Here is a 12061-nt window from a genome sequence, read left to right on the forward strand (position 1 = left end):
AGGAATGCATACAAACGGGAAGATTTGACCTGTAAACAGAACATCACCGCACAACATACATGACCCTTCACCATCAGACCCATCTGTCCTGTCAGCCACCCCAGCACGCACTCCATGGAGCACAGGACTGAGGACCAAGGTGTAAGCAGTCTCTTTTAATGGAAGAAACTGCCCAGTTACAGCAGAAAAACTGTTCTAAGAAAAGGTGGAGTCTCCCATCAGGCTGTGTCCCACTTAAGACCCACTGGCTTGACATGCACTTCACAGAAGTGTTAGCTAGAAGGGACCTACCTCTAATATATTTACCTTATTATTACATCCCTAGTACTCAGTTTATCTCTGGAGGCTGCAGGTTCCTCCTGTTGGCTGTGATTTACTTTGTCATAGCAGAAAGACACTTGTAGGGAACTTCCCTCAGACGCACAGAACAGCACAGCTGATCCTGCTGTGTCTTGGTGCAAGTTCACAAACAGCTGCTGTTTTCTAGCAAAACAGGTGACCAAATTTTCTGGGAGCGTGAACAGCGAGCATCTCCAACAACGCAACAGAACTGCACCAGCCTGTTTTAATAATTTGAGCTCTGTTCACAGGGAAGGTTCTAGGAAGACCCAAATCACTGAAAAAAAATAGTCATCTTGTTGACGAGGGCTCAGAAGTGTTCTTTGGCCAGATGTATGAATACCTACACAGATGCTGGTTGATACACACAGTCATTGTATCTCTCCCAGAATAATCCACCATCCATAAAACACTGTCCTTGGAAGCAGGCTGTCTTGCTCACGAGACACTCAGTTTGGGAGGCAAACCTTACCTGAACTGTGCCACCTCTTGGCCATACATGCCTTTCTGGATGCATGGAAAGAATCTGAATCCCAGCCCCATACTTATGTTTGCTCAGAGTAGACTAACACTGCTATGGAGGAATAGAGAACAGAGCGTGTTCTAATTTAGAAAGTTTTTTTGCAGAAAGAATTCTGCATTGCATTCTTCTCATCTGAAACAGACTTATCCACAAAAATACTGTAAGAGGACTGGTCCATTAAATTGGAACCAAGTCTTCTTGCTTGAACAAAGACCTGCACAGGTAGTTAACACAAAAGACGTGCTCCATGCTCCAAGACATGCTCACCTGAAGTATCAGGAGTCCATTCAAACTCTTAAGCAGATGGGTGCCCTGGATGAGTTGCTAACAGCAGGGGCTGCTTCCTCCTGCCCCAGAACTGCTAAATCCTGTCTAAGCACTAGAGGATGCTACAAGGCCGTGAGACGCTCACACAGTTTCCCTGAGACACATACTGAAAGTCATGAGGGGTACGCTGCTTCATATTCTTCACAGATAACTGAACACTGTCATCAGAGAATGCATGAGAGAACACATCAGCAAATTCTACATTTTATGACTTCAGCCAACCCCTTTTAGCAGTTATATTGCCAAGCCATAATAGTCTTGGTTTTGACCAAAGTGCTAAGTGTCTTGGGAGACAAGAAAAAAGAGAGAGGAAAAAGAAGCCTGTAAGGGGAGTGAGGAGGTGGTTGTTACCTCTACGTCTGCATTTGGAGAGCTCTCCTTAGGGTTATAGTCGAAGACAGCCACCATACTTCGAGGAGTCAGCAGTTCAGCTTCAAATTCCTGATGCTTCTGGCCTGCAGGACAAAAATAAAGCAAAATACCCTGAGGTGGAAGTTCTAAGGCAAAATCCCAAATCACAGAAATTTCTTCACTGTTCTTGGAACAGACTGAGAAAGTAAAACAACAGGGGGAAACCCAGTGGAAACTGAATAGGAGAGAGATCTTAGAGGCCCCAGGTAAAGCAGTTTTCTGATCTCCTGTGTCACCTTACAAGCACAGAACTGGGGACATCTCCCCATTCCAGCATCCTGGTGTCCTGTCTATATATACACAGGAATGTTTTATTTTACGTTTTCTATTTATACACACACATATATATACACACACACAGAGGACAGCAGTCTCTTCACAGTGTCTCAGATGGACATTTCTCCCCCCTCCATGCAATGCTCTGCTGTTGAGCTGCAAAATTTACCTCCAAGTGCCAGGGGAACAGCAAGAGCCCTGGAAAGCATCACCCGGCAGCCCAGCCCCAGCAGCACAGAGCTCAGCACAAAGGGAAGGGCAAGCCTCATCGTCCAGGGAACACGCTGCATTTTCATAAGAACCTGCCTGCTCAGCCCCATGACTTACAGACCTGCTCTGTGTCTACAAAAGCAAAGTCTGGTGTTACTGAAAACACACATAGTGCAGTCCTTCATCTTACGGATTTAATTGCTGCTGCAGGTCGACACCAGATGGGCTAGCAAGGGGTTTGCAGACTTGGCCTCTCTGGACATCAACAGATGATTGTGCACCTAAGCAGAGCGAGCACTCCCTCAAGGCATCTTGGATTTTAAGGACCGTGGCATCAGATGAGTAGATTTCCCTGCTCCTCCAGAGCACAACTATACATGCCCTCCACCTTCAAACACCTTAGTCAAAGACCACTGCCCTCACTATTAAATAAAGAACTGAAACTCTGCTTTCCTGAGAATGACCATTTTCTTACAGTGCTCTGAAGGAGCACGACAGGGTCTTGCACTGGCCCTTGACCACAAAACATGTCTGCATGACGATAATGCAAAAGTACCAACCCTCTTCTCATAGTACGAAAGAGTGATTCTCACCTGGATGAGACTTGTACTTCTCCTGTTTATCCAACCCTGCTGAAGGAAGAAAATGGCTCATCAGTGGAGAGTTCACCTTTCAACAGTGACCCCACGACAACTGACAAACAACAGTAAAAAGAACAAAGACCAAGGCAGCAAACAACAGAAGCAAATTGTTCATGCAACTCAAAGTCTATGCCAGTAACCCTGACTCAGGGACGTAACAGGAAGCAGAGGTCAAGCTCCAAAACTATAAAAGACAACACTGTTGTTAAAAACTTAACACCAGCACATGGATGAGCTCTCTTTCCGCTTCCTAGCAGTCGTACAGAGACAAACACCTGAAGGTCCTGTAAGCAAGTAGTAAAAATTCAATGCAGTCTGTAATCCTATTGCAAAAATCAAAGAGGAAGCAGTGGGCAACACAGACCTTTCTTGGAGCGTCTGGGTTTTGGAGGAGGGACGGTTTGGCGGCGTGGAGGTGGAGAAAATGTGCCATTTCCTTAATAAAAATAAAAAAAAAAGCAAATAAATAGACAAGAGAAACAGACAGTGAATGGAAAGTGAAAAACATCTTGAGGAGTGAACAAGCAACAGAGTAGCATGACGTGCTTCCCCTGGGAAGCAGACACCATGATTCCTACAGGCCAAGCCCAAACCTCCATTTCTTGCATGTGGACTCAGATGAGGCATGATCCACATCCCAAGTACCCACAGAAATCCACATTGTATTTATACCACAGTATACATCAGACAAACCTCACTGCTTGGCTGCATTTTATCTTTCAGAAGGACCACCGTAAGGATAAAATAAAACCTGGTACCATTAACACCTGAAAAACACCAGGTGAGGTGAACCCCACCAACTCACTCAGGTGGGAATGGACCTTGGGAGGTCCCCAGGTGAGCCTGCCGAAGGAGTTCCCGGACCAACCCCTCCAAGGCATTTTCTTAGTTACAAGGCTGTAATATGGGTTTATGGCAGTAGGAAACAGAAGTACATACAGCCCGGCTGCTCAAGGCAACAAGGTTTATTCTCTGCCCGCATGCATAAGGTGTGTCCTTTTCACTACTACTGCACTCCTGAAAACTTTCAAACCCACTAAGTTTCATGCAGTCTCAGAGCTATTAAATTCCTTCATTCTTCTGAGAGTATGTAGCAGGGCAGGGGACAGAGCGCCCTGTATACCCACACAGGGACAGAGGCCCCCACAGGCATCCTAGCCATCTCTGGGCACCAGAGAACACAGGCAGGAGAAACATTAAGAATGTCCCAAGTGTGAAAAAAGCCTTACTCAAATCTCTCATCTCCCTAGACATGAGAGAGGCCAAAGGACACAAAACCTACCAAAAATCACACAGCAAAAGGAACAGCCTCCTTCAACCCCTGTGGGGATCAGGTCAGGATCAACCTTCCAGAGCACCTGCATTTAGGAGCTGGGCACTGTCAGCCCCTTAGCCTCTAGGGCTGGACATTGGGTCTTGCTGCAGAGAAACGGAACAAGTTTGATCCTTTATCTTTTTTCTTTTTTTTTCCCCCCCCTGTTTTTCCTCCACTGCCAGTGAGAGGCAGTGGAACAGCTCAGTCAATAACAGGGCTTACCTTTGCCATCAGACCCATGCTTGTGCTGTCCTACCCTGCTGAATTGGTGGGGAAACAGTGGCGACCCAAAACAAGAATGTCCTCTTGCTTTAACAAGTGGAGCAGGGCACACAATTGCCACTGGTAGCAGAGAGTACACCAAGAGGAGCAGGATGAGAGACAGTGGGATAAGGGACAGGCAGTGGGACACCAGTATGTTGTATGCCTTGGGGCAGCTCACAGCCACTGAACCGCAGCCTAACTCAGCCCAAGCTGCAACGGCTGCATGTGCCAGGGAAGGTTCCTCTCCCCTCTCCTGTTTCTTCACACTTGTGTACTCAGAAAGTCTCTGTAGTATATAAAGCACCAAACCATGTACTTCAGGGAGTGAGTAAGGAGTCACACAAGGACCAGGTCTGCTCCTTGCACACTGCTGCCTCACACCCTTCCTTCCCCTTCCCCACGAGTTTCTCCCCATCTTCCTTCATTCCCAAGTCACAGATTCTCTCATCCAAGAGCAGGGTCACCCCTATGGGTTCAAACATAGAAAACAAAGGAGAGAACACAGACATGAAAACCTCTTGTTCACATCCTTCAGCTGCTCTTCAAACTTGCTTCCCCTTCTCCAGTGAGGATCAGCCTCCATCACACTCTGTGCCGAGCTCGCAGACACGACACCACAAGCACAGGAGGAGCTCCAGCAGCTGTAAATGCAGCCTTGGGCAGCACTGTGCTGCATCAGGGTCAGGTATGAACCGAGACCTCAGAACACCTTCCTCCCTCATCCGTCACGACCTCCCTGCTTGCTACTGCAACAGCCACTGAACAAGCCCTCAGATCCTGGGGACCAGCCCTAGAGATCATTTTGGTGGGCTGCACTGGCCACACAGCTTGACAGCACGACTGAGCTTTCCACATTTCAGCAAAGAAACATGCCGACAACAACACAGCACACACATAAAGGAGATACAGTACCTACGCTCTCCATTGGTGTGTCGGCAGGCAGGAACCCTTGCTTTAGGAGCTGTTTCTTGATTTCATTATTCTCCACCTGAACTTCTGATACCATGTTGCAGGGAATGTACCCCTCCCTTCCTGCACATTCACCCCTGTAAAAGCCATCAGCATCCTTGTCTCCACACACCTGCAAGGGAAAAGACAGGCCAGAGACTGTTCATGCTACAGGGACTGAGACGCACTGAGAAAGGAGAAGGGGAAGCTAAGGAAACTCCCAAGATTAAGGAGGCTCTGCCTCCCAAGGTTTATGCTGTCCCTGGAACATCAGATGGATCCATACAGAGGAGATGTTCACTAAGGTGTGCTCTTACTTTCAGGATCTGTCCCTCCTTAAATGGGAGCTCCTCTTCTGCTGCATCAGGGTTAGGAGACATAGAAATGGGGTCGTAGTCAAAGAGAGCCACAAATATTCTAATGCCATCATCTTTAACAGAGGTGTCTGAAGCAGAGCTCCTTGGAGGACCTGTGCGCAGACAGGGGACACACCAGAGGTAATGTCAGCACCACTCCCCTGCCGTAGCCCTGCACAGCTCAAATACCACCTGCTAGCCTCTCCCCTGCCGCTTCCAATAGCCTCCCTCTCCTGCTGCCCAACTCTCTCCCCCTTGCCCGCTCACCTGGACTAGAGAGCAAAGGTTTCTGTGTTTGGCTGCTTCTTACGCTCTTGTTCCGTCTTCTGCTGGGAGCCTGCCAGGCAGCTGCGCCAGGCAGCTCCTGGCCCCTAGGATCTTTATGACTGGACGCCTGCAACAGGAACCACCAGAGAGTTAGTAGCAGCCTCCGCCTTCCGGCTCGCGTGGACAGCACTCAGCCCGAACGCACTCCACAAAGAGCAGCGCATCCAAATGCAACATTCCTCTTCAGGGACACTCTGGAGCTGAAAATACCAAGGGAGTTGGAAAACAGAACGAAGTACGGGCAGGCACCCTGCCAGGCACCAGTGGCAATTCCTTTGGTGAGCGTGAGGACGCAGGAAAGGGTATTTCAAGGGGAGGCAATGACATTACAGTCATCATCTACACAAAGCTTTCACAAATCAGCTTATTTCACCAGGGATTTTCATTTGGGTCCCACAGCCTCCTGCCACGGGGAGGAAAACCCAGTGTGAAAAGGAATACTGCATCAGTGACACAGTCAGTTAGCAGGAAAAGCAGAAGCAGCTAATACAAAAAAAAAAAACCAAAAAAAGCCACGGAGCAGCACAAAACTACATAATCTCTCAGATATTCTTCCAGACAATCCTAGAGGAGGGTCCTTTCTCTGGACAACACCGAACAAAGCAAGATACAGGCAGGCCAGGGAAGCAGAGGGAAGCTAACGCCACTGCAAGCTGCTTCAAAGCCAGAATAGGAAAAGTCACCCAACCCTTTTGTGCAAGGAGGTGCTACGTATCCCCTTCGAAGGATGTTCAAGCCTCCTTCTCCAGCCAGGTGACTTACAGTCCAGCTCCCAGCCCTGCTCCTCAGATCTGCTCTCACATCTCAGTGCTTCCTTCTCCTGGCAGAAGAATCGCAGGCGCTGGCTCGGAGACCCAGCCCACTCCATACCCTGCTCTTCCATCGTCTCCAGTTGGGTCAGGTCCCTTCTGCTATCTGTGTGGGCAACCTCAGACTGACTGGAGCAATCACTCCAGTCCCCCTGACAGCTCTGGGACCTTTCTGGCCACAGCCTGCTCTCAGGGGGGGATGCACAGGTCGAATCCTGATCATCTTCAGAGTCATATTCAATATCTATCTCCAGGCTCCTGGGGCTGTAGCAGTGTGTTGCCGATACAGCAGGTTCTGCAAACCCTGAAACCACTGTTTTCATGTGTTTTTTTCGTAAGGTTCCTTGTCTGGCACGACTGTACACATCAAAGCCCTCCTTACCACCAGCACTGCTTACAATGTTCAGCTCTTCCCTGAGGCTAGGAGCTCTGTATAACCCGCCTCCCATCTGACTGCAGTTGCCCAGCAGACGACTGCAGTGCTCTGTCAAATTATTCTGTCTCTTCCTACCCATCTCAGGCCGACTCCGGATCTTCTCTCGATAATTATTTCCCTTCTTCTTGCTCCAAGTGGGACTTGCCCCAGTCCCAGACTTCTGATCATTCTCCTGATAGCCCCAGTTCCAGTTTGCCTTCTTTTGACTCCAGGCCAGCTGGACAAAGGCAGGGTTTGCATGGTCAGCATCCCCTCTGCTCTCCTTAACACCATGCTCCTCCCACGGAGTCTGAGCAGACAGATCTGTGGAGGTATTACTCCCATCTGCCTTTAGAAATGGCTCCTTGATGTTGAGCGGCTTCTCTGTCCTTCCTGAATAGTAGGTAAGCTTTTCCAAGGAGTCTTGAGGGTCTGCCTTTTCCTCCATAATACACTTCTCATCCTCATCTTCATCCTCATCCTCAGTCACTTCAGGGATGCTAAACAATTTCTTGCTGTGGTTCTTCTGAAGCGGGAGCTCTAGTATCCTCTCCAGAATCTCCTCATCGCTGTCAGTATCGCAAAGATCCATCTGTACCCAGCCCCAGAGAAAAGCCACAGCAAGGATAAGCGGAGGAAAAAAGAGAGGAAATAAACATTAAAAAGAGAGGCAAAGTTACAGCTGATTCCCTCCCAGCACAGCAGTATGGAGCGGCGACTGTGGTCTGCAGTGAAGCAAGGGGAGGAAGCAAGAGAGCAATGGGTCTTCTGGCAAAAGACAATCAGATGAACTAGCAATGCAGCGGAAAGCGAGAAGGCCAATGCATGGAAGAGCTCCCTCCCAGCCTCTGCCTCTACACACACAACTCTCTGCAGCACCTTTCATCCTGCCCACTTGATTCCCCACAGCTTCAGCATCCCCAGTCTGGGATGACAGGGCAGGAGAGGCACAGTTCCTCCACGTCCGTTCAGTGCATGTTAGAGCCAACTGGGTTCCTCCCTCCGCAGGGATGAGTCTCACAGCCTGTGCTCACACAAGGACCCACAGCCCTCCCTTACCTCTCTATCTTTGTACTGGAACAGAAGGAAGCGACCCTGTGCAGCAAGACACCCCTTGGAGATGTTGCTGCTATGGGAGGACCTTCCCTAGGCCCTTTCCATCATCTGCCAAGGTCCAGCCCCACAGCAGTTTCCTGTCTGCAAATCCAGGTGAAGAGAGTTGCCACAAATGCACAGGAAACCCTTTACCTCAGAGGGGTCACACAGACTTGTATTTCACTTGCAGCTGCATAAAAGCCTACAGGGTTATATAAAACGTTTGGAAAAACACTGCTGAATTTTAAAATTCGTCTTGGACCAACTGTAGAATTTACGTTTTGTCTGTTAGTACATTTATACTAAAATAATAAGGTAGAATCCCAGAGGCACAGTGTAATTTAGGTTGGAAGATACCTCTGGAGGCCTCTTGTCTTCCCTGACAATTTATATCATGACATGTTGTAAAAACATTTACAAGTAGTTTACAAAGCATATGTACCTATTGATGTTTTAAGCTACAGGATTGAGTAGGCCTGTCCAGAGACTAATTAACACTGAACCACAGCAGGGAAAAAACAAAGCAGTTATAAGCTGCCTATTGATTATTCCAACCTCCGTAAATTTTTCCAAGCAAAAGCTGGATTAAATTATATTTAGATTTGGTTGAAGGGGGCTCCAGAGGTCTCCAACCTCCTAATTGCAACAAGACCTTTGCCAACACTAAAGCAATGTCTTTGCTTAGCTGAGGCTTGAAAACACCAAGGAATGGAGATCCCCCACCTCTCTGGGGACCTGTCCCAAGGCTGCACCACCCTCCTGGGGAAGAATCTTGTACTCATCTCCAACATGAACCTCCCAAACAGCAACTCGTGAGTGATGCGCCTCTTTTTGTATTATCTGCCACAAACAAGACGACTCTGGCTCTCTCATCCTTTGAGCCATCCTTCAAATAGTTACAGGCAGCTACAGGATCTCTCGCTAGCCTCCTCTTTGCCAGACCAAACAAGGTCAGCTTCCTCAAACTCTCTTCATGGGACATACACTCTAGGCTCCTACCTTGTTAGCACCAATTAGGAATATGCAGAATTTATAAATGCAACCATAAAATAAGTCCAGTAAGACTTATTTTAGTTCAGTAAGACTTATTTTAGCTGTTTACAAAGTTGTGGCTTTTGCTTTTGAGTTTTAATAATAACTGGTTTCCAAAATTAAACGACTTATTTTGAGGTTAAACATTTTAAAAAGCAGCACCCCTCCACTCGTTCATCCCCCAAATCCTGAAAGAGTTGGCTGAAGAGTCTTCAGATAACCCACAATGTTACTAAATACGCAGAATCATAGAGAACAGCCCCGCTGAGGCCTGGCCCGCTTCAGTCACCATCTTCCTTCACTCTCTAAGGCAGTGTTGGGAGCTCTGTGCCCTGAAGCTTCCTGCCCCTGATGCCCTCTTCCTGTTCAGCATCTTGTCATGCTCACACCCTCAACTTGTCACTGCCAGAACAGAAAACAATCACTTTATCAGGTCAAGAAGCAGCAGTTTGCTCCACTCAACAGGACGTGCATGGGATTTTGGTGTTTCTTTTTCAGAAAAAAAACCCAAACCGCAAACCATTCAGGCCAATAAAACATCCAGGGAAAAAGGAGACAAAGAAGGGTGTTCTTGACTGTTCTTATTTCCTCTTTTCTCCTTCCAGGGAAACTGATTTTCTTCCTTTTTTTTCCAGGGCAATCCCAACATGTTTCAACAGCTCCGTCCCAGGCAGCCCAGCATCTCCAGCCACCAGGCTCTCCTGGGGCTCCTGACATGTGGCACTGCAGGTCCAACTTCCCCACCCAGGAAGCAGAACCCCCCTTCAGAAGGGGAAAAGGAGTGGGGGCAAATTTACTCCAGAATCATTACACTGTCTGCTCCTGATCACTGATGCTCACCAGACCCATCCCATCTCTGCTGCAGGCTGGTAGCCACACAGGTCAGCATCAACAACTACAGATGCTCTTTGGTCACATAAAAAAAAAATGAGGGTGCTTTCTTGCTACAGAGCCTATCACATTTCCTGCAAATCTTCCTAATTTTTCAGTCACTCAACCTCCATGCTTTCCCTCACGCACATTCATCTCAACTGCTGCCGTTCATGTGATTACACACCACTTTCCAGTCATGCAGTTTTAAGCACATTACCTGTCACAGATGCTTTATAACACACTAACTAGCTTTAAGTGATTTAACTTAAAACATGAATTAATGCAATCGCTCTCAGTTCAGCTCAATCAGTATTTCCTCGCTTGCAATATTTGAACCCCAAAGTCATGGCTCTGCTCCTACAAGCCATCTGCTCCTACAGAGAGCACCAAGGTCTAAGCAAAATGATCTGCACTAAGTTCTTCACGTTCAGGAGTGCTTGCAGGATGGAGGCCAAAATATTACATGCATGTTTTGCCTTAGGAGGGAAGGTGGGTTGGCACAGAATCTACAGATGGGTGGACTTTACAGATTTCTATGTGTTCACTCTTTCTATATTAAGAACTTGATCGATAAGATTGATTTTTAACGCTGGGTTCTGAAGTTCACATTACATTGTGTGTTTTTCCAACTAATTAAACCCTGGGTACATTCATTACATATAAACACCCTTCCCTCTTACAAAGAACTTGCATTTTTACTAGCTTAAGACAACACTGGGTGTCAAAGCAGAGCAGGCAGGAGCTTAGCCAAACACTGTTGCGAGCACAGGACTCTGACCAGCACCTCCTTGTGTGAGCTGATGACATGGAATGGCTGCACTGGCGCTCCCTGCGAGCAATATTCTGCTACAAGTTACCTTCTCCCCATTCTCCCGGTAACACTGCTCTCTCTGGTCCCATTTCTTCTCTTCCAGAGCTTCTGAAGACAGCTCATCTTCTTCTTCCTCTTCCAAAATATCTGAAAGGTCAGAACTACGGTTGTGCTCAGCAAAAAGGGTCAGCTGTCGTCTTCCCATTTCAGACATTTTTTCTTCTTGCTATTGAAAAGAGAAACAGAATTCCTCAGTCCTCTCAAGCACTCTAATTCAGCAGTAAAGAAGCATTTTACCCTTCTGTAGCACACATACAGCTAAAGGATGGCAGGAAATAATTGGGCAGCACCCAACGCAGCAACTGGCATGTGTGTACACACACACAGACACATAGAACCAGGAGACACATTTTACAGCCTACAGAAGAACAGTACTACCTAGCATTGTAAAATCTAGGGGTGTCAAATACTCCTCACATCCCTGCATGGGCAGAGACACTCAACCAAGGTTGAACAAACCTCTCTCTTCACTCTGGACATTTCTTTCATCACCTCCTTGCCAGGGGACAACCTTGGGAACTCCTGGCAGCTGCTCCCACCCACGCTTGTGTCTTGGAAGGTGCCCTCTGTCCCCTCAGCCTGGCTGGGGGAGAGCAGAGGCTCTGGGCTCAAGTGCTTCTCCTTTGCCTCTTTCTCTCTTTCAGCACTGGGACCTTTTGGTGATTCTTCCATGGAGCATGCATGGCAGGTCTCCATATGTATCTTCAGACTACTGTCAGACAGGCTTTCCAGCTCTGGTGCTTTAGTTACGGATTGCTCCACCTGGGAAACAAACCAAAAAAAGATCATCACAAACAACGAAACCTGGGGGAGACATCACACAATACTTGTACACCAAAAGGAGGCCTTACCACCCCAAACTCTCCAACACAAACACTACACACTCTGCACTGCTGGCATATGAATATTTTGGCATGCAATTTGCAGCTGGGAAGGTTGGCCAGCCCTGGAACAAACCCTTCCCTGCCATTAGCTGCAAGCAGGCACACGGTCTTTCCACTGTTGCAGCTTGGGCCACCACACATGGCT

The 12061-nt window shown here is 47.8% G+C and overlaps 1 protein-coding gene across 2 annotated transcripts in view; it reads right to left on the reverse strand.

Annotated features, from left to right (window-relative positions):
• Nucleotides 1-5327: 5327 nt before the first annotated feature.
• The window catches only part of TSPOAP1 (TSPO associated protein 1), a 28998-nt gene continuing 22264 nt past the window's right edge, over nucleotides 5328-12061 (reverse strand). For both annotated transcript variants that reach the window (XM_035900566.1, XM_035900565.1), the window contains 5 exons: nucleotides 11492-11794; nucleotides 11019-11198; nucleotides 6700-7753; nucleotides 5878-6004; nucleotides 5328-5387 (listed from right to left, as the gene is read on the reverse strand). In XM_035900566.1, coding sequence (XP_035756459.1) covers nucleotides 5991-6004; nucleotides 6700-7753; nucleotides 11019-11198; nucleotides 11492-11794 — 1551 coding nt within the window. In that variant the 3' untranslated portion in view covers nucleotides 5328-5387; nucleotides 5878-5990. The remainder of the gene's footprint in view (nucleotides 5388-5877; nucleotides 6005-6699; nucleotides 7754-11018; nucleotides 11199-11491; nucleotides 11795-12061) is intronic.

The sequence above is a fragment of the Egretta garzetta genome, unplaced genomic scaffold (genome assembly GCF_000687185.1).
Source record: "Egretta garzetta isolate BGI_Z169 unplaced genomic scaffold, ASM68718v1 scaffold108, whole genome shotgun sequence".
NCBI classification, from domain to species: Eukaryota; Metazoa; Chordata; class Aves; order Pelecaniformes; family Ardeidae; genus Egretta; species Egretta garzetta.